Consider the following 23,722-nt stretch of genomic DNA (forward strand, 5'->3'; position numbering starts at 1 on the left):
AGGAGGGAGGGCATAAGATTTTTGGATCACTGGGCTCTCTTCCAGGGAAGATGGGACCTGTACAGAAGGGACAGTTTGCACCTGAACTGGAGGGGGACTAATATCCTAGTGGGAAGGTTCGTTAATGCTGCACAGTGGGGTTTAAACTAGAGTTGCAGGAGGATGGGAACCGGAGTGCCAGAACAGTTAGTGAAGATGTTGTGGAGGCAGATGTTGGTAAGACCTCAGACAAAGTTATGAATCAAAAGGTTGAGCATGGTGTGACTAGTGTCCTGAGCAGCGTATATTTCAATGCAAGAAGTATCGTAGGAAAGGTGGATAATAGTGCTGAAGATGAGGGTTGCTGGTTTACAAACAGAGGCAATGTGTAGTGAGGAGAGGCTGATGACAGGGCAGAATTGCAGTCAACAGGATGAGCTTGCACGTAAAAGGTGGACAAAATGAAAAGGGTGAATACTGGACTGAAGGTGTTGTATCTGAATGCTTCAGCTTACGGAATAAGGTAGATGAACTTGTAGCACAGTTGCAGATTGGCAGGTATGTTGTTGTAGGCATCACTGAATCATGGCTGAAAGATTATAGCTGGAAGCTTAATATCCTAGGATACACAATATATCAAAAGGACAGGCAGGAAGGCAGAGGGGTTGGTGTTGCTCTGTTGGTAAAAAATTAAATCATTAGAAAGAGGTAACATAAGGTCGGAAGGTGTTGAATTATCATGGATAGAGCTAAGGAACTGCAAGGATAAAAAGACCCTGATGAGAGTTGCATACGGACCCCCAAACAGTAGTAAGGTTGTGACCTACATATTACAACAGGAGAAAAAAAATGTGTGCCAAAAGGGCAATGTTATAATAGTCATGGGGGATTTCAATATGCAGGTAGATTGGGGAAATCAGGATGGTGCTAGATTCCCGAAGGGGGAATTTCTAGACTGCCTACGAGATTACTTTAAAGAGCATCTCGTGGTTGAGCCCACTAGAGGATCAGCTATTCTAGACTGGGTGTTATGCATTGAACCATAATTGATTAGAAAGCTTAAGGTAAAAGATCCCTCTGGGGAAAGTGATCATAATATGATCAAATCGCACTGAAATTTGAGGAGAAGCTAAATTCAAATGTTTCAGTATTACAGTGAAGTAAAAGGAATTCCAGAGGCATGAGAGAGCGGTTGGCCAGAATTGATTGGAAAAGAACACTGGAAGGGATGACAGCAGAGCAACAATGGCTGGAATTTCTGGAAGCAATTCAGAGGCACAGGATATATACATCCCAAAGAGGAAGAAGTATTCTAAAGGAAAGATGACACATTCATAGCTAACAAGGGAAGTCAAAGCCAACATAAAAGTCAAAGAAAGGGCATATAATAGATCAAAAATTAGTGGGAAGTTAGATGATTGGGAAGCTTTTAAAAACCAACAGAAGGCAACTAAAAAAGTCATTAAGGAGGTAAAGATGGAATACGAAAGTAAGCTAGCCAATAAAGAGGATACCAAAAGTTTCTTCAGATACATAAAGTGTAAAAAAGAAGTGAAAGTGGATATTGGACTGCTGAAAAACAACACCGTAGAGGTAGTAATGGGGGACAACAAAATGGCAGACAAACTGAATGAGTATTTTGGATCAGTCTTCATTGTGGAAGGCAATAGCAGTATGGTGAAGTTCCAGATGTCAGGGGCCATGAACTTGTGTAAAGTTACCATAACTAGAGAAAAGGTTCTTGGGAAACTGTAAAGTCTGCAGGCAGGTAAATCACCTGGACCAGAAGGTGTACACCCCTGGGCTCTGAAGGAGGTTGCTGAAGAGATTGTGAAGCATTCGTAATGATCTTTCAAGAATCATTAGACTCTGGAAAGGTTCTGGAGGACTGGAAAATTGCAACTGTCACTCCATTCTTCAAGAAGGGAGAGTGGCAGAAGAAGAGAAACTATAAGTCAGTTAGTCTAATCTCAGTGGTTGGGAAGATCTTGGAGTTGATTAATAAAGATGAATTTTCCAGGCACTTGGAGGCACTTGATAAAATAGGCCGTGGTCAGCATGATTTCCTCAAGAAAATCTTGTTTGAAAAATCTGTTGGAATTCTTTGAAGAAATAACAAGCAGGATAGACAAAGGAGAATCATAAGACCATAAGATATAGGAAAAGAAGTAAGGCATTCAGCCCAACGAGTCTGCTCCGCCATTCAATCATGGGCTGATCCAATTCTTCCAGTCATCCCCACTCCCTTGCCTTCACCCCATACACTTTGATGCCCTGGCTGATCAAGAACCTATCTATCTTTGCCTTAAATACACCCAATGACTTGGCCTCCACAGCCGTTCATGGCAACAAAGTCCACAGATTTACCACCCTCTGACTAAAGTAATTTCTCTGCATCTCTGTTCTAAATGGATGTCCTTCAATCCTGAAGTCATTCCCTCTTGTCCAGGACTCCCCTACCATGGGAAATAACTTTGCCATATCTAATCTGTTCAGGCCTTTTAACATTCAGAATGTTTCTATGAGATCCCCCTTCATTCTCCTGATCTCCAGGGAATACAGCCCAAGAGCTGCCAGACTTTCCTCATACGATAACCTTTTCATTCCTGGAATCATTTATGTGAATCTTCTCTGAACCTTCTCCAATGTCAGTATATCCTTTCTAAAATAAGGGGCCCAAAACTGCACGTAATACTCCAAGTGTGGTCTTATGAGTGCCTTGTAGACTTTCAACATCACATCCCTGCTCTATTATTCTATTTCTCTAGAGATGAATGCCAACATTGCATTCACCTTCTTTACCACCAATTCAGCCTGGAATCGGTTGATGTTGTGTGCTTGGATTTTCAGAAGGCTGTTGACAAGGTACCACACACGAGGCTGCTTAACAAGGTGTCATAGGAAAGATTCTAGCATGGATAAAGCAGTGGCTGATTGGCAGGAGGCAAAGTGGGAATAAAGGCTACCAGTTAATACCAGTTCCACAGGGGCCTATGTTGGGTCCAGTTCTTTTTACATTATATGTCAATGATTTGGATGATGGAATTGATGACTTTGTTGAAAAGTTTGCAGTTGATATAAAGGTAGGTGGAGGGGCAGGTAGTTTTGAGGAAGTAGAGAGGCTACAGAGGCCGTAGAAAGATTAGGAGAATGGGCAAAGAAATGGCAGATGGAAAACAGTGTCAAAGTGTACGGTCACGCACTTTGATAGAAGAAATGAAAGGGTTAACTATTTTCTAAATGGAGAGAAAATACAAAAAATTGAAGTACAAACAGATTTGGAAGTCCTTGTGCAGGATTCTCTAAAGGTTAATTTGCAAGTTGAGTCTGTGGTGAGGAAGGCAAATGCAATGTTAGCATTCATTTCAACAGGACTAGAATATAAAAGCAAGGATGTATTGTTGAAACTTTATAAAGCACTAGTGAGGCCTCACTTGGAGTATTATGAGCAGGTTTGGGCCCCTTAACTTAGAAAGAATGTGCTGAAACTGGAGATGGTTCAAAGGAGGTTCATGAAATTGATTCCAGGATTGAATGGCTTATCATATGAAGAGTGTTTCATGGCTCTGGGCATGTATTCACTAGAATTCAGAAGAATGAGGGGTGACCTCATTGAAATCTATTAAATGGTGAAAGGCCTTCATAGAGTGGAGGTGGAAAGGATCTTTCCTTTGGTGGGAGAGTCTAAGACCTGAGGACACCACCTTAGAATAGAAGGACATCCTTTTAGAACTGAGATAAGTAATTTCTTTAGTTAGAGTGGTGAACCTGTGGGATTCTTTGCCACAGGCAGCTGTGGAGGCCATCTTTATGGATATTTAAGGCAGAGGATGAGAGATTCTTGACTGGCCAGGGCATGAGGGATACAGGGAAAAGGCAGGACCTTGGGGCTGAGAGGAAAATTAGATCGGCTGTGATGAAATGGTGAGCAGACTCGATGGGCCAAATGGCCTATTTCTGCTCCTATGTCTTATAGACTTATGGTCTAATTTCTACTTTATGAAGTCACAGTCAGTTCCTTGGTCTTGTTGATGTTGAGTGTGAGGTTGTTGTTGCGAAACCACTCAACAGCTAATCTAACTCACTCCTGTCTGCCTCCACATCATCCTCTGAGATTCTATAACAACAATGGTGTCATTGGTGAATGTATTGATGGCATTTGATATGCTTCTTAGCCACATAGTATTGAGCACAGAGAGAGTAGATTAGTCAGCTAAGCACACATCTTTGAGGTGGTTGTCAATGAGGAGATATTACTGATTTGCACTGACAATGTTTCAACCAGCTGTCAATAAATTTCGTTGGCATTGGTTCAATCATTTATTTGGCAGAAAAGATTTAAATTTCAATCTATTTGATTTGAAGTTTCTGAACCCACACTTAATTTTGATTAATTATTTGGGATTTTGTGTTGAATATTGGACAACATGGATGTGATGTACAGGAAAATGGATGATTGAGTAGCAGCAGACCTCCAACTGCCAGATAGTCTTGTATGATAGTATAATAGACAAAGGGTTTCATCTTCTGAAGCCGTAGTGAAATAAAAGGAATACTTGTGCTTTTTAAACATCTTAAACATTCTTTTAAGATGAGAAATTCCACTGTTCACCATCTTGTTCTGGAATTGGGCTTAACTCCAAAAATGTGATCTCTAAACAGCATTATTTCAAAGTTACAATCATATAGTTTTATAGTTTCATATTAGAATCATAGCTGACATTAATAGCTATTTGAGTTCATTCCGCTTTCCAGTTCTTGTCTAGCAATTGTGCACATTTTGGAATTTTGAGTTCATAACAGGAATTTGTAAATGTGATGGGCATTCCAGATTTAATCTCTTTTCATGCAGTGAGCTCCAAATCATCACAAACATTGGGTTGAATTCTTTTTCCTCAGTAAAACCTGCCTCTATCAAACTACCTCCATTCAGCAAATGGCTTAAGTATATGTTTCTTAGTTGATGAAATCTCTGCAAAAATAGAAATAAGGCTTCTGTCAAGGCTTCTCCTAATTTTATACATGTCAATAAAATGTCCTCTGAATTACTTTTGTTCCAAAGAAAGCAATCTAGTCTAGCCAATTTCTCCTTAAACTCAACTTTCAAAACTGGTTAAATTTTCATTAGTCTTCTTGAACCCTCTCAGGTCCTATCACATCTTTCCTGCAAAGTGGTGATCACACCTGTACACAGCAATCCAGCTGTGGTTTAACCATTGTTTTGTGTACACCCAACATGTATTGGTATTGGTTTGTGCCTCAAATATCCTCTGATACCAAAGTCCAGCTTCTGGCCTTCTCATGTGGCTTAGCTACTAAGCCCGGCGGAACTGACAACATCCAACATGTATTGGTATTGGTTTATTACTGTCACCATGTACCGAGATTCAGTGAAAAGCTTGTCTTGTATCCTATTCATACAAATCAAATCGTAACATAGTGTATTGAGGTAGAACAATGGAAAATGCAGAATAAAGTGTAAAAGTGCAGTGCAGGTAAGCAATAAAATGCACGACCATAGCATGGTAGTTTATGAGGTCAAGAGTCAATCTCAATGTACAAGAGGTCCATCCAAGAGTCTGAGGACACTGGGATAGAATCTGTACCTGAGCCCAATGGTATGTGCTTTCGTGCTTTTGTTTCTGCTCGATGGGAGAAGGGAGAGGACAGAATATCTGGTGGGTGGGGTGTTTGATTATGTGGGCTGCTTACTGAGGCAGCGAGAGGTATAGTCACAGTCACAGAGAGGAGGCTGGTTTCCATGATGTGCTGAGTTGTGTCAATAACTCTTTACAGGCTCTTTGGTTTACAGACAGAGCAGTTGCCATACCACACTATTATGTATCCAGAAGGAATGCATTGGTGAAAAGTGTAAAAGTCGACAGGAACAGGCTAAATTTCTTTGGCCTACTCGTCTTACATGCTATAGCCCATTAACACTGTTACCCCAAATGCCACCTTAACCACCCTATCTGCTGCATGCTTACTTCATGGAGTTGTGGATGTACTGTACACTTCGTTCTTCTGGAGATCTTCATATTGTACCATTAATTGTGATGGAAATAAAAGAAATAATGAAGAAAGAAGTAAGTTGAATTAGTGTCAAATCAACTACAGAAAAAAAAAATTGAAAGGAAAAGGTAGATTAGGCTGAGAAGGAGTGAGGAGAACCAGGAGAGTTTAACTTTTTGTAATTTAATTTCCTTTAAATCTCTAGCAACAATTTGTTACCAGCAGAAATGAAACTTGATAATTTCAATTACTTTTTAATGGGGAGGGGGAGAGGTGTGTGTGCAGTGGTGCAGGTGAGTTGCATGACATTGTAGAGACCTAAATCTCTTTATTAAGAAGCTGCCTGCACAACTAAGTACTGCCTTCATCATGTGCAAAGAGTCTTGCCGAAGGGTCTTGGCCCGAAACGTTGACTGTACTCTTTGCCATAGATATTGCCTGGTCCACTGAGTTTTGTGTGTGTTGCAAAGTCACGAAGTGGTTGAGTTGAGCTGATCTTTGTGTGAGACTAAAGTTCGAGGGATGCCGCTTGTGAATAACACTTTGTCTTAATGAGTTGTTGGACTGCTTAATCATTACAGTGGCCCGATAAGCTGGGTGCCAATTTGGTAAGACCAATTAGACCAATATATCCAAGCTACTGGCAAATCATAAATATGCCAGGTAGATGCTTGATATATTTGGCTTCTGGGTTAGAATGAGCATGTATAAAACAATGACTCAAATGGCTGCAAATCTTTATAATGTACATGTAACAGGAAGACAGGACAGCTTACTGAAGAATGTTGACTCCTTCTCTTGTTAAATTTACACTGATCTGCAAGTTATAGGAATTGCTGGTATGGACAGCATTTATTATCAATGGATACTTCCTCTAGAAAATGGTGATTCAGCCTCTTGAACTGTTATAATCCTTTGGCTGATGGTTCTGCCATAATGTAGCTAGTGGGGTTCCAGGATTTGGAATGAGTGACATAGAATGGAGCTTTATTTCCATATCAGGATGGTGTCTGAATTGGAAGGGAAGCTGCAGGTGTCTGTCGATTCCTATGTGCCCATTGCCCTTTCATTTAAGGTTGGTGGGGGGGTGGTATATCATGAAGACATGTTCAGAACATAGAACAGTACAGCACAGGAACAGGCCCTGCAGCCCACAATGTTGTGCCGAGCCAAATAAATTAGGAATCAGATGGCCAACTAAACTAATCCCTTGTGCCTACACATATCTGTCCATATCCTTCCATTTTTCTCACATTCTATCTAAATATCTCTTAAAAGTCTCAGTTTATCTGCCTCTACCACCACCCCAGGTAGTGCATTCCAGGCACCCACCACTCCCTGTGTAAAAAAAAACTTGCCTCTCACATCTACTTTGAGATGAACCCTTCTCATCTTAAATGCATGCCCTTTGCTATTAGACATTTCAACCCTGGGAGAAAGACACTGTATCTATGTCTCTCATAATCTTATAAAGCTCTATTAGATCTCCCCACAGCCTCTGCCACTCTCAAGAAAACAACGCAAGTTTGTGCAACCTCTTGTTATAGCACTTGGCTCTAATCCAGGCAGCATCCAGGTAAACCTCTTCTGCACCCTCTCTACAGACTCAGCATCCTTCCTACAATCGGGCAACCAGAACTGTATGTAATACTCCAGATGCGGCCTAACTAAGGTTTTATAAAGTTGCCGACTTTTGAACTCAATTATCTCAAATAATAAAGACAAGCATACCATATGCCTTCTTAACCACCCTATCAAACTCTGTAGTCATTTCAGGGAGCTAAGACTTGGACCCCAAGATCCCTCTGCTCATCAACACTATTGAGGGTCTTGCTCTTAACAGCATATTGTCTGTTTACATTTGACTTACCAGGCTGTAACGCTGGGTTAAACTTCATTTGCCGTTTCTCTGCCCATATCAGCAATTGATCTATATCCCACTGTATGCTTTACCAGCATTCTACACTATCCACAGCACCACCAATCTTCATATCATCTGCAAACTTACTAAATCACCAGGTCATTTATATACATTACAAACAGCGGAGGTCCCAGTACAGATCCCTTCAGAAATCACTAATTACAAACCTCCAGTTGGAATAAGTTCCTTCAACCACTACCTTCTGTCTTCTACAGGCAGACCAGTTGAATCAGAATGGCCAATTCACCATTGATCCCATGCATTTTAATCTTCTGGATGAGCCTCCCATGAGGGATCTTGTCAAACAGCTTACTAAAATCCATGTAGAGGAGATCCACTGCTCTACCTTCATCAGTCACCCTCATCACCTCATCAAGTAACTCAATCAAGTTAGCAAGACACAACTTGACACACACAAAGCCATGGCCTTAATTAGGTCATGGTTTTTCAAATGCTCAGAAATCCTATCCCTTAGAATTCTTACTGGTAACTTCCCTACCAATGGCATGAGATTCGCTCATCTATATAAGACCATAAAACATAGGAGCAGAATTTGGCTGTTCAGCCCATCAAGTCTGCTCCACCTTTCTATCATGGCTGATCCCAGATCCCACTCAACCACATACACCTGCCTTCTCACCATATTCTTTTATGCCCTGACTGATTAAGAAACAATCAACTTCCACCTTAAATGTACCCACGGACTTGGCTCCACTGCAGTCTGTGGCAGAGCATTCCATAGATTGGACTGATCTAATCTTTTTCATCTATCAGATAGGAGGGGAAAATATGATAATGACAAGCTCCCTTAGATATCTTGATGCAGGAAACATTTCCCAAGCTGAAAATGACCAATGACAGCAAGAAAATAACCTCTCACCAGTCAACACTGTTAGTTATCATTGGCTATTGAGAAACGAGGGTGGTCTTCAAGCAGTGACCAAGAATGTTGATTTTAAAGGTTATATAAAATCACTTACTTAATATATAGCAGTTGCTCATCCTAACTTGAACTGCAGCTACTCCCATATGAATTTTCTAGGACTGAATCATGATTTTACTGAATGCAAATTACCTGGAATCCATGCAGATGGTGCAAAAGCAGCTCTACTTGCATTTCATGCTCGTTGCTTGATGGCTAATCAAAAGTGCATCGTTTCTTCCCAACTGCTAATGAAGCTGGTTTTGTCTCTGTGATGTAGTAAGTTACTGGAGAAACTGTGCTTTGGGATATCATTCCAGTAAAGTTGTGACTAGTCAACCGAAGGAACCGGAGCAATAAATTGCTTATTGATTGCAGCAATACTGAACTCCCCTGAATTTCTTTCTAATTATGTAATAGCACTGAACATGTTACTGAATTATTATTCAGGGAAATTGGAAGGTGGGCTGTAGGAAATGGTAGAATCTTAAGAAATACTCAGAAATTAATATTTTGTAAACAAACAAAACATTTTCCTGAAGTTTTCATTGGTCCTTAGTGGTTAATGCTTAGATTATAGAAACTTTTTTTAGTATTGATGTTGCTTCCTCCCTCCACGAAGTTAATTTTTAGTCTGTCATGCACCTTCTCATCATTTCTCACACAACAGGTCTGTGCTTCGAGAAAGTCAAGCATGGTGCAGATGCTGGAAATCTGAAATAGAGAAATAGAAACAGAAAATGTTTGAAGAATCAGAATCAGGTTTATTGTCACTGGCATGTGACATGAAATTTGTTAATTTAGCAGCAGCAATTCAATGCAATGCATAATCTAGCAGACAGAAAAAAATAATAATAATAATAAATGAAATAAAGCATAATAAATAAACAAGTAAATCAAATACATATATTGAATAGATTATCAAAAAATGTGCAAAAGAAATACTGTATATTAAAAAAGTGAGGTAGTGTCCAAAACTTCAGTGTCCATTTAGGAATCGGATGGCAGAGGGGAAGAAGCTGTTCCTGAATCACTGAGTGTGTGCCTTCAGGCTTCTGTATCTTCTATCTGATGGTAACAGTGAGAAAAGGGCATGCCCTGGGCGCTGGAGGTCTTTAATAATGGATGCTGCCTTTCTGAGACATCGCTTCCTAAATGTGTCTTGGGTACTTTGTAGGCTAGTGCCCAAGATGGAGCTGACTAGATTTACAACCTTCTGCAGCTTCTTTCGGTCCTGTGCAGTAGCCCCTCCATACCAGATGGTGATGCAGCCTGTCAGAATGCTCTCCACAGTACAACTATAGAAGTTTTTGAGTGTATTTGTTGACATGCCAAATCGCTTCAAACTCCTAATAAAGTATAGCCGCAGTCTTGCCTTCTTCATGACTGCATCAATATGTTGGGACCAGGTTAGACCCTCAGAGATCTTGACACCCAGGAACCTGAAGCTGTTCACTCTATCCACTTCTGATCCCTCTACCAGGACTGGTATGTGTTCCTTCGTCTTACCCTTCCTGAAGTCCACAATCAGCTGTTTTGTCTTACTGATGTTGAATGCCAGGTTGTTGCTGCGGCTCCTGCTGAGTTGGCATATCTCACTCCTGTACGCCCTGTCATTACCACCATTCTACCAACAATGGTTGTATCGTCAGAAAATTTGTAGATGGTATTTGTGATTTGCCTAGCCACACAGTCATGTGTATACAGGGAGTAGAGCACCCTGAGGTGCACTAGTGTTGATTGTCAACGAAGAACTCCGCAGGTCAGGCAGAAAGAGATAAAGAGGTGAAGATCCTTGGTCAGAACTAGGAAGGAAGGAAAGAAACTAAATTAGTACAGTGGATTTGGTTAATTGGGACTCATCGAGACCAGTATATTTTGGCCCAATTAAGCAACTGTCCCAATTTGCTGAAGTTTCATGGATATAGTTAAAAAGATTTTATTTTAAAACTACCATTTAACTGAATAACAAATTATACATTTAAATGAAATACAGAACAAGTTAGTACAGTACTAAAACTACTACATTACTAAAAAGTGTATATTAGGTCTTAGTAGTTATTGACGGAGGTGTGATGCCACGTTCTTTTGATTGATGGTAAATTGACTGTAAATCAGCGTAGATGCCAAGAGCAGATAAAAGACTGCCTTCCTATTGCATCCCGCAAACCCTCAAGTTCACTGTAACATTCAAGATGATTGTCAATACCTTCAAATTCTTCATAGTGCCTAACTTGTTGAAGTAGTGAAATCATTTCATTTTCAATCCTGGCCATTTCTGGCATCTTCAAGCCTGAATGCTTGAAGCTGCAGAAGGCAAAGCAATTCAGAATTGTCTTACTGCTTAATACTCACCAACTACCAGTGATAAAACTCACTGCTTTTTGAACACAAACACACGCATGAGATGCTATTTAAAAGCTTCACTCTAAGCACAGTGTAATGTCCGTCAGCACGCAAGTGCCGACAACTGTTGCTAGTCAGAAACTGTTTGGCAACAGTCTCCTGTCCTCACTAAGTGGCAAAGTGTCCCAGATAAATGAACAGAACCATTCTCTCAATTTGTTTTTGCTTTTTAAGAGTTGTCCCAAATAAGCGCCTGCCCTAATTAACTGATGGCCAAATTAACTGGAATCCACTGTATTATGTTGCTGGTAGGGAGGGAGATAGAAATGGACAGGACAAAGGGAGCTCAAACTTCCTTGGGTAAACAAGATAATCAGGTTGATGGGTTCATGAGGGCAATTGGGGAGAGAGAACCAAGTAGTAGAATTAACCCATTTGGCCCATCAAATCTGAAGAAGTCACGGATGCCATTAGTTACATATCTTATACTGGGATAAAACTGGATGTGACAATGTCGATCTCAAACGGAAGTTCTTGGTCCTGTCTCACAATTCACTTCGAAATGTTTGCTAAGTCAATACACCCTGAGAAAAATTAACGTTAGATTTCCAAGAACTATTTTATCATCGCACAATGTAAGTCCTAAATTACAAAGGAGTTCAAGTGGTTTTTTTTGGACTGTACAAAAAGGACAGGTTACACCTGAACCCAAAGGGGTCCAATATCCTAGCAGGCATATTTAATAGAACTGTTAGGGAGGGTTTAAACTAATTTAGCAGGGGGATGGGAACCAAAGTGATAGGGTTGAGGAAAAGGAAAGCAGAAATAAATTAAAGATAGTATGCAACAGAGATTAAAGAAAGAACAGGCAGGAGATGAGACTTAATCACAGCCAGTGGCATGAGTTACAGGACAATAGAGGCATGGTGCAGTTAAAACAGAAAGCAACAAATACTGGACTGAAAGTGTTGTATTTGAATGCACGCAGCATAAGGAATAAAATGGATGATCTTGAAATTCAGCTACAGATTGGCAAATATGATGTTGTGGCCATCTCTGAAACTTGGCTAAAGGATGGCTGCCATTGGGAGCTGAACGTTCAAGGATATATGGAGTATTGGAAAGATAGGGTAGTAAGCAGAGGGGGTGGTGCGGGTCTGTGTATAAGAAATGATATTAAATCATTAGAAAAAGATGACATAGGATTGGAAGGTATAGAGTCTCTATGGGTTGAGTTAAGAAATGGCAAGGGTAAAAGGACCCTAATAGCAGTTGTATACAGGCCTCCAAACAGCAGCCGGGATGTGGATTACAAATTACAGCAGGAGATAGAAAAGGCGTGTCAGAAAGGCAAGGTCATGATAATCGTTGGGGATTTTAACATGAAAGTGGATTGGGAAAACTAGGTCAGTACTGGACCTCAAGAGAGAGAATTTGTAGAAAGTCTAGGGGATGGCTTTTTAGAACAGCTTTTTGTTGAGCCCACTAGGGGATCAGCTGTGCTGGATTGGATGTTGTGCGATGATCCGGAGGTGATAAGAGAGCTTAAGGTTAAGGAGCCCCTAGGGAACAATGATCACAATATGATCAAGTTCACATTGAAATTTGAGAGGGTCGAAAATTAAATCTAATGTATTGGTATTTCAGTGGAATAAAGGAAATTACAATGGCATGAGAGAGGAACTGACTGAAGTTGACTGGAATGGGACATTAGCAGGAAGGACAGCAGAGCAGCAATGGCTGGAGTTTCTGTGAAAAATGAGGGAAGTGCAAGACAAATATATTCCAAATAAGAAGAAATTTTCAAAGGGAAGAAGGACCCTACTGTGGCTGACAAGTGAAGTCAGAGCCAAAGTAAAAGCAAAAGAGAGGGCACACAAGGAAGCCAGAACTAGTGGGAAGATAGAGGATTGGAAGCTTTTAAAAATTGCAGAAGGAAACTAAGAAGATCTTTAGGAAGGAAAAGATGAATTATAAAAGGAAGCTAGTGACTAATATCAAAGAAGATACCAAAAGTTTTTTTAAGTATATAAAGGGGAAAAGAGAGTTGAGGGTAGATATACTGTAGGACCAATACAAAATAACATTGGAGATATTGTAATGAGAGATGCAGAGATGGCAGAGGAACTGCATACATATTTTGCATCAGTCTTCACAGTGGAAGACGCCTACAGTATACCGGACTTTCAAGAGTGTCAGGGAAGTGAAGTGTGTAGTGAAAATTACAACTGAAAAGATACTTAGGAAGCTTAATGGTCTGAGGGTGGATAAATCTCCTGGACCTGATGGAATGCACCCTCGGGTTCTGAAGGAAGTAGCTGGAGAGATTGCGGAGGCATTAATGATGATCTTTCAAGAATCGATAGATTCTGGCTTTGTACCGGAATACTGGAAAATTGCAAATGTTACTCCACTATTTAAGAAGGCTGGGAGGTAGCAGAAAGGAAACTATAGACCTGTTAGCCTGATATCAGTGGTTGGGAAGTTGTTGGAATCAATTGTTAGGGACGAGAATACGGAATACCTAAAGGCACATGGCAAGATAGGCCAAGGTTAGCATGGTTTCCTGAAAGGAAAGCCCTGCTGACAAACCTACTGCAATTCTTTGAGGAAGTTATGAGGAGGGTAGACAAAGGAGATGCAGTGGATGTGGTGTACTTGGATTTTCAGAAGGCCTTTGACAAGGTGCCAACATGAGGCTGCTTAGCAAGATAAGAGCCCGTGGAATTACAGGGGAGTTACTAGCATGGGTGGAGCATTGGCTGGTTGGCAGAAAACAGAGAGTGGGAATAAAGGGATCCTATTCTGGCTGATTGCCAGTTACCGGTGGAGTTCCACAGGGGTCAGTGTTGGGACTGCTGCTTTTTACAATGTATGTCAATGATTTGGACTATGGGATCAATGGATTTGTGGCTAAATTTGCCAATGATACAAAGATAGGTGGAGGAGCGGGTAGTGTTGAGGAAACAGAGAGACTTAGATAGTTTAGGGGAACAGGCAAAGAAGTGGCAAATGAAATACAATGTTGGACAGCGTATGGTCATGCACTTTGGTGGAAGAAATAAACAGGCAGACTATTATTTAGATGGGGAGAGAATTCAAAATGCAGAGATGCAAAGAGACTTGGAAGTCCTTGTGCAGGATACCCTAAAAGTTAGCTTCCAGGTTGAGTCAGTTGTGAAGAAGGCAAATGCAATGTTGGCATTCACTTCTAGAGCTATAGAATATAAGAGCAGGGATGTGATGTTGAAACTCTATAACGGACTGGTGAGACCACACTTCGAGTATTGTGTGCAGTTTTGGGCCCCTTATTTTAGAAAGGATATACTGACTTTGGAGAGGGTTCAGAGAAGATTCACAAGAATGATTCCAGGAATGAAAGGGTTACCGTATGAGGATCGTCTGGCAGCTGTTGGGCTGTATTCTCTGGAGTTCAGGAGAATGAAGGGGGATCTCATGGAAACATTCTGAATGTTAAAAGGCCTGAACAGATTAGATATGGCAAAGTTATTTCCCATGGTAGGGGATTCTAGGACAAGAGGGCACGACTTCAGGATTGAAGGACATCCATTTAGAACAGAGATGCAGAGAAATTACTTTAGTCAGAGGGTGGTAAATCTGTAGATATTGTTGCCACCAGTGGCTGTGGAGGCCAAGTCATTGGGTGTATTTAAGGCAAAGATAGATAGGTTCTTGATTAGCCAGGGCATCAAAGTGTATGGGGTGAAGGCAGGGGAGTGGGGATACTGGAAGAATTGGATCAGCCCATGTTTGATTGGCAGAGCAGACTTGATGGGCCGAATGGCCTACTTCTGCTCCTATATCTTATGCTTATGGTCTTATGGACTGAGAAAAACACTGACATGGATGATGGACATTAAAATGTGGGAATAAAATTATGTTACAAGCTCTACTTTCCTATTTCCCTGTTGATTTTAGGGGATAAGGAGTGTAATTCAGTAAGGATGTCAAAGGTTATGGAGAGAAGGCAGGAGAATGGGGTTGAGAGCGATAATAAGTCAGCCATGATGGAATGGTGGAGCAGACTCAAAGGGCCGAATAGCCCAATTCTGCTCCTGTGTCTTATGGTTTTATACCCAGGCTAGGGGTTTGTTGGTTAAATGTCCTTGTAAAACTACTGCAATTATCATATTATTATTATTACCACTGGTAAACAAGGAACTCCAGGCCTTTAAGCCATTTGGCAATGGACTGGTAATGTCTTTCCATTCCCAGGTGCTCTGTGATTTGGTGGTATCTGTGTGTTCAACCATCCTTGTCCAAGTACTTGGCAGCACTGTTGAAGGGACAAGTTGCTGTACTGCCTCTTTTAGATACTATGATAGAGGGAGTGAATGTTTCAGATTGGGGATAGATTACTATAAGAAATTTAAAGCCTTTCAACTTGTACTTCAACAAGGCATGGTCTAACCTCAAGCATTTTAAGGCTGTTGCAACATCTTGACCATCACCTTGTCTTATGTGAGCCATTTAAGTTTATTGATATTGAAATACATGTTTTGTACATGCGCCGTCATGACATAACTGAACTAACCACAATGCAGTTTGCCTGGTTTGGGGAAGGTCCTGATACCTTTAGCGGTCCAACCTCCAGTGTTTGAAAGGGTTAAGCAGCTCACACTTTGCATTCTTAAGCAACAAGTATAATGCCAAGGTTCTCGTATAATTGGAAACTCAAGTGAGCAATTAATCATTTCATAATCGTTATCAGGATGCACAATATAATTTAAATTTCCACCCACACATCGGTCTACAACATAATCCTGAATCTGGCAGGTTAGTATTTAACAATTAACTGTAACGTTGAGTGCCTGATGAGTAAATAATGGCTTAGCATGAAAGAGAAAATGTCATCAGTCTTTTGGGGAGCTGGAGGGGCGTGGAAACATTTGAAGGGCGTACTATGGGAGGGAAGGGCAATTTCACTCCCACGCTGTTCTCATTTCACACAGGTGAAAATTTAGATTGCCAGTGATCAGAATGAAATCGAAGACATGTTTTATATTCAACCTTTTGCTTCAAAACTAAGTAATCAGACATATTAACTAGCCACGCTTTTCACCGATGCTTGAGTTCAGTCACCTGTCAGAAAGTCACAGGCTCATGCTCCACTCAACACAGATGAGCCTGAAACCCAGGCTAACCGTTCAGGGTGGGAGAGAGAGAGAGGGCTGCCCTCGCAGAAAGGAAGTACCAAACTCGAACCATCTGTCGTTACAAAAATGATAAAATCAAATTGTATGAGCAAAGACATATCTTGTGGCTACCACTTATCCTTATTTTGTCATTACTGTGGGATGTTAGAACATAGAACATAGAAATTTACAGCACATTACAGGCCCTTCGGCCCACAATATTGTGCCAACCATGTAACCTACTCAAGAGACTGCCTAGAATTTCCCTAGCGCATAGCCCTCTATTTTTCCAAGCTCCATGTACCTATCTAAGAAGCTCTTAAAAGACCCTATTGTATCTAGTTCCACCACCGCCGCCAGTAGTGTTGTTGTGCATAAGTGGCATATTTGGTATTGGAAAGGAAGGGAAGGTGGAATGACTGTACGTACACACGTCATTATGAATGGAGAGAGGGAGGTTGGGGCTGTGCCAGTCGGGCAAGATGTTACGCGGAGGTGATTATCAGAGTGAAGGGGAATTACTTATACAAATTTTAATTCACAAGGATCAATTCTGGGGCCTGAACTATTTACAATTTAAATAATGACTTGGGAGAAGACTCTGAAGATGTGGTTACAAAATTTACTAAAGGCATAAAGAAAGATGAGAAAGTAAGAGGATATATGTTGGGGACAAAGGAATATGGATAAGATAAGTAAATGGGCAGCAATCTAGCAAAATGTGAAATCAACCATTTGGACAAGAAAAGTAAAAGTAGGTATGTTGTCTAAATGGAGAAAGATTGTACAGCACATTGATGTGGCGGGATTTAGTTGTTCTGGTGCACAATGCTCAAAATAATATTGTGTCTGTGCAACAAGTAATTGGGAAGGCTATTTGAATGCAATTGTTTAGTGTGAGGGGACACGAAAACAACAGTAGAGGGTTTATTTGTGTGTTACATGGGGCATTGTGACAGCAATCTGGAGAGCTGTATACAATATTGCGTACTTAATCACCCCCTCACTTGGTCTCACTTATCACCTGCAACCTTGTATTTCTTCCCCTCCCCTCACCTTCTTATTCTGGCATCTGGGCCCCTTCCTTTCCAGCCCAGATGAATGGTCTCCACACAAAACATCAACTTTTTATTCCTCTCCAAGTCATGGATGCTTCCTGACTTGCTGAATTCCTCCAGTGTTGCACAAGAGGCTCTGCACTTGCTGAAAATCTTGAGCAGCACACACAAAATGCTGGAGGAATTCAGCAAGTGAGGAAGATTTTCAGCATCTGCAGAACCTCTTGTGCTTATAATACTGGTTTGATCATTTAAGAAAAAATGTTAATGTGTTGGAAACAATTCAGAGAAGGTTACTTGTGCACATGACTTGACTACTTGACTGTAACCTAGAGTGCATAGGCTGCCTAATAAGGAAAGATCAAACAGGCAAAGTGTTTATCCTTTGGAGGTTAAAATAGGAAAGGACTTCCTGAGGGATCTTGATAGGATCAGAAGGATGTTTACTCTTGTGTGAGAACTCATAACTAGGAATCACTGATTAAAAATAAGGGGTCAGCTATTTAAGACATAAATGTAAGGAAACGTTTTTTCTGTGTCTTTGGAACACTTTCCGTTAAATGGTGGTGGAAACGAAAATTTTGAAACATTTTGAAGCAGCAACAGATGAATTCTGAAGCTGAAATCAGATCAGTCTGATTTTGTTAGAAACAAAAGAGACATGGACCAAAGCAGCATGGATTATGGGCCCGTTGGCCGAATGACTCTATACACACCACAGTGCCCGCCCAGCTAGTCCCAATTTTCTGTTTGACCCACATTCCTCTCAGCTTCACCCCACCATGTACATATCCAAGTGTTTCTGAAATGATGCTCTGGTACCTGTCTCAATCCCTTCTGACAGCTTGTTCCATACACTCACCACCCTCTACATAAAATAATGTTGCCCTTCAGGTCCCTTTTAAAATCTTTTGCATCTCATGGTTAACTTGTGCCCCTAGTTTAGAACGCTCCGCCCTGGGGAAAAAGACTGTGAACCTATCCACCTTATTTATGCCTCTCATAATTGTAAACTTTTTTATATTATCACCCTTTGTTATCCTATGTTCCAAGGAACGAAGACTTAGCCTGGCCCACCTCTCCCTATATCTCGGCATTACTATTCCTGACAACATCCTTGTAAGTATTTTCTTCACCCTTTGCAGTTTAATCTTTCCCATAACAAAGTGACAAAAACTGTGTATGGGTCTCACCAATGACTTATAAAGTCGCAACTCCTTTACTCAATGCCCTGTCTGATGGTCATAGTGCTAAATGCCTTTTCCAGCATTCTGTCTACCTGTGACGCCACTCTGAATGAATTGCACACTTGTACTCCTCAGTCCCTCTGTCCTATTACACTTCCTAGTGCCCTACCGTTCATGGTACCAGTCCTACACTGGTTTGACTTTCCAAAATCCACTATTTCACACTTACCTGTATTGAAATCCATTTGATACACCCCTGCCCACTTCCTAACCTGATCATGAGCCCTTATAACCTGTGATAACCTTCTTTACTATGAATCACACCTTTCATTTTCATGTCATCTGCAAACTTGCTGATCAAGCCTAGTGCATTTGCATCCAAATCATCGATATAAATACTGAATAACAAGGGTCCTAGCACTGACTCCTGTGGCCTCCGTTCCGAGAAATAACTGCCGACCACTGCCCCTCTGTTTCCTATCTCTGAGCTTATTTTGCATCTACCTAACTGGCTCCTCTGGATCCACGAGACCCAACCTTCCAGACCAGCCTACCATGCAGGACCTTGTCAAAGGCCTTGCTGAACTTCAAGTAGATAATATCCAGTGCCCCACCCTCTACCTTTTTGGCAACTTTATAAAAAACTAAAAGGTTTGTCAAGCTCAAATTCCCACACCCAAAGCCATGCTGACTCCTCCTAGTCAATGTCTGTCTATCTAAATGCCCTCCCTCAGGATCCCTTCCACTGATATCAGGCTGATTGGTCTGTAGTTTCCTGGTTTGTCCTTGCAACCCTTTTAAAGAATGGAACATCATCAGTTATCTTCCTGTTATTAGGAATTTCACCAGTGGTTAACAATTATTGGATGACAGAGCAGGCTCAGAGGCCTAATCCCATTTCTGATTCATATATACATGGGATTTAATCTCAGATCCAACACACACATTCACAATTTCACCACTTTATATTAGGGAACATGCTTTCCTTTATTGCCAAACACCTGAGATCAGTGTGGTGATGTGTTCTGAATTGAAGTTCAGAGATGTTATTGAGCAGTCAGCTCAATGGTATTTTGAAGCTTTTTATACTTTTCCATGGTTGTTGGGTAAGCAGGATTTGTCAGAAAGTGAGTAGCAGACATCGCCTAACTTGTGGCACCTGTATTCATTAAAGTACTTGCTTCAGAGGGTGAGGTGTAGCTTTTGCGATCTCGTGGAGTGTTTCACTGAAAAGAATCTATGTCATTGGGGGTTAACTTTCTTTCCACAGATGTTGCTGGACACTTCATGATATATTAACTTGTGTCTTCTTCCTGGTTAACTTGTCTCCAACTCCTGGAGTTTAAAGTAGTATTTACCCTGTCAGCTTTGGTCTGCACCCTATCACAGCTATCCCTTCTTTTCCGTCCTTGCCCCCAACCCTTCCACTCTCTGCAACTTAAAAAGTTCAAAGTTCAAATAAATTTGTTATCAAAGTATGAATATTTCACCATATGCTACTTTGAGATTCATTTTCTTGCAGGCATTCACGGTAGAACAGAGAAATAAATTAAACCTGTTAAAATGTACTTGTTTTCTCACTTTTCCAGACCTGTTGAAGGGTTCTTGACTTGAAACATTAACACGTTTTCTCTTTGCATGCACATTGAATTTTTCGTCATATTTATGGTTTGGATTTCCAGCATCTCCAGTTTTATTACAAACCCTTTCAATCAACCTGTGCCTTCCAACTCGACAACTCTACATGGCAATGAGTCATAGATTCTTTCTCCTATTTGGTAGTAAGTTTTTTCATGAAATTCTTAAGTGAATCCATTTGTGACTATTACCTACTTTGGACTCTCAGTTCTGGTCTCCTCATCTTGCCTATTCAAGCCTAATTCATAAAGTTAAATTCCTCCAAGAAGCACACCACTATTCACTACATTTTAGCAACTCTTTGATCACTTTGCACTCAAATGGACTTCGTGTTTTTTAAAAAATGTTTTAATTGTGATCTTTCCTGTACAAATTGTGTATAACTTATGTTTTTCTTGTGAACGCTGATTATCTGATCTCTGTGCCTGTGATACTGTTGCAGGTGAGTTTTTCATTGCACCTGTACACATGGACTTGTGCGTATGACGATAAACTGGACTTTGACTTTCCCACTGGGTCCTGATAACTATATTTAATCATTTTAGATGTGGTGCTTGTAAATCCCTTTTATACCTTTGCCAATAGCTCCAGATTATTGTCAGAACATGGATACCGTAACCTTACACAGTGTTCCAAATATGGTATAAACAAAATTCAATTTATTCATTTATTATTGATCCCTACAGTTTATTTGAAAGATTTATGGATTTTGGTGTTTTTTTTGCTGAACACTGGGGAAAGAACAGGAAGCAGCTACAAAACCCAAATCACTATATTCCACCTAAAATTTCTTTCTCTGCGATGGTCATAATGAAAGACTCCTTGAGAAAATGTATTTGAGATCTGGAAAAGGAAATTTCATTAACTCCCAATACAAGAACGTTTCCTTGGTAACGCACAAGACTGCAGATGCCGGAATCCGAGCAACAAGCAATTTGCTAGTGGAACGCCTGTGGAGGAAAAGAAATTATCGATATTGTTGGTCAAAATTCTGCAAAAGGTTCCCAGATTTTACTTGTGCCAAACTAATTTACTTTATATAAATGACTGATTTTTTTCCCCCATGCTGGACTAAGCATAAATAAGTTAAATATTTTTCATAGAATTTTTAGTCTGATTTTGATTTTAAAATCCAAAGTGTTAAAATATTTTAAATTGTTAAATGTTTGCCACATGTTGTAATGTGCTTTCAGGGTCTGGGCAAGAAAAAATGTCAACACATGAGTTATTGCTCATAATTCCTAATACTTTGCTTTTGTTGTTAGTTGGAGTTGCCAGTCAGAGGAAAACCCACCTAGAAAATTGAACAACTCTGGGTAACATACTTCCAAATTGTCAGCTGTCAGACACCGGTGAGCTAGGCTCGGTGAAGATAATTTGGAGAATGAGGAAAGAATAAGGCAGTAGATGAGGAAAAGCAACATATGCAGTAACATGGTGAGTATATTTATCCTCAATTGATTCATTTTGCTCTTGTTCTCTCTGTAGTCACTCCAGAGGCCATTGGGTTTTTGTCTGCAGTTGGAGTCTTTGTTATCTTGTTGGTAGTTCTATTCCTCTTCATCAACAAGAAATTGTGCTTTGAGAAAATTGGTGGCCTCCCATGCCTTGAACTGAAGCGAGAAAAGAAGCGGGCGCGGGATAAAGCCGGAATCCACAAGGGCCTCGGTGAGTGCTCCATTTATCTTTTAACAAGGTGCTGAATAACTGCGGGCTTTGTCTTATCTGGAGGACATACAGGAGGTGTAAGGTGAAAGGGCAAATATTTGTAGGAGATCTGATGGGCAAGTTTTTCCACAGAGAGTGGTAGGTATACTGAACAAACTGCTAGAGGAGATGGCAGTTGCAAGTTGAAATTCAAGTTCATTGTTGTCATAGGTATGCATATCCAGTATATATGAAGGGACAGGGCATGAAGGGATTCAGGGAGAAGGCAGAAGATTGGGGTTGAGAGGAACAATGGATCAACCACGATGAAATGGCGGAGCAGACTCGATGGGCCAAATGGCCTAATTCTGCTCCTATGTTTTTTGGTATAAATGCCACGGAAAATAATTATTTGCAGCAACAGCACAGTTCAATACAATACAATCAGAGTTTAAAAACATTGGACAGATGTGAATAGCAAAGCAATCATGGATTATGGGTCAAATGAAGGGAAATGGGATTAGCATAGACTGGCATCTTGGTCTGTTTCCATGCTGTATGACTCTGACTCTCTGCATTTGATTGGTGAGTTTCATACTGGTGCTTCATCATAATTTGGGAGAAAAAGTTACCCAACTGTGTTTCCATTCAGGTGTACTCTGGGGAGATGACTAAATGTGATGGAGCGAGTGAAGAGCATTAATATCAGTGAGTAGCTCAGATCATTTCAGCTGCAGGGAGTACCATCCATTAAAATAGCAGATTTACAGGCACCCCAAATTAATTTCCTACCAGGGAGGCCTTAGTAGAGCCACTGCCTCTTGGCACCAGTAACCTGAGTTCAATGCTGATCTCCAATGATGTCTGTATGGTGTTTGCCCATTCAATCTGTCACCATGTGTCTCCGATTTCCTCTCACATCCTAAACATGCAGTTTTGTAGCTCAAGGTAAACGTCAAAGTCTAGTTTGTTGTCATGTGTACTGTGTGCACAGGTGCAATGAAAATCTTTCTTAATCAGAGTCAGGTTCAGTAGCATATTTCACAATATCACAGGTTTAATATCATGACGTGTTGTGAAATCTGTAATTTTGGAGCAGCAGTTCAGTGCAATGCATAAAAATACTATAAATTACAATAAGAAATGTAATTAGATTAAATCTGGAGGGAGGAGAAGATGGCAGCGCGACACAGCGCGCGTGGCCGTTCCGAATGAATATCGTATGTGTTATCTAGAGGGCCGTGCACAATCCAGCTTTGATGGAGACAGCCGTGAGAAGCACAATGGAACACCTGGAGAAACTTCTGAAATGCCCGCTTCACTGCCACTGCTACTGTGTGATCGAGAATCTCCAGAGGGGAAGGCCCCAAATCCTTGGCTTTGCCTACTGCCTGTTGCCGGGGCCGGGGTCAAAGCGCTCGGCAGAGATGGTGCTCGGTGTCGGAGAGCTGGTCGGAGGCTCAGGGTTTTAAGACGGACTCGGAGTCGGACTGTGGTCGGATGCTTCCGGGATGCTGCATCGGCAAGTTTGTGACGCTGGGGGTTTACCGTCTGCGTGAGATGATAGGACTTTCGAGAGACTGAGACTTTTACCATGCCATGGTCTGTTCTTATCAAATTACGGTATTGCTTTGCACTGTTGTAACTATATGTTATAATTAACGCAAACAACAGGAATTCTGCAGATGCTGGAAATTCAAGCAACACTAGTCCTGACGAAGGGTCTCGGCCTGAAACGTCGACTGCACCTCTTCCTAGAGACCTGCTGCGTTCACCAGCAACTTTTATGTAGTCCTGACGAAGGGTCTCGGCCTAAAACGTCGACTGTACCTCTTCCTAGAGATGCTGCCTGGCCT

General features: G+C 41.0%; 1 protein-coding gene across 1 annotated transcript in view; it reads left to right on the forward strand.

The window, feature by feature from the left end:
• Positions 1-23,722, forward strand: part of LOC140185387 (synaptotagmin-16-like) — a 190,207-nt gene that overhangs the window by 94,104 nt on the left and 72,381 nt on the right. The window contains exon 2 of the mRNA XM_072238946.1: positions 21,708-21,887. Within this exon, the coding sequence (XP_072095047.1) occupies positions 21,708-21,887 (180 nt within the window). The remainder of the gene's footprint in view (positions 1-21,707; positions 21,888-23,722) is intronic.

This window comes from Mobula birostris, chromosome 1 (assembly GCF_030028105.1).
Source record: "Mobula birostris isolate sMobBir1 chromosome 1, sMobBir1.hap1, whole genome shotgun sequence".
In the NCBI taxonomy this organism is placed as follows: Eukaryota; Metazoa; Chordata; class Chondrichthyes; order Myliobatiformes; family Myliobatidae; genus Mobula; species Mobula birostris.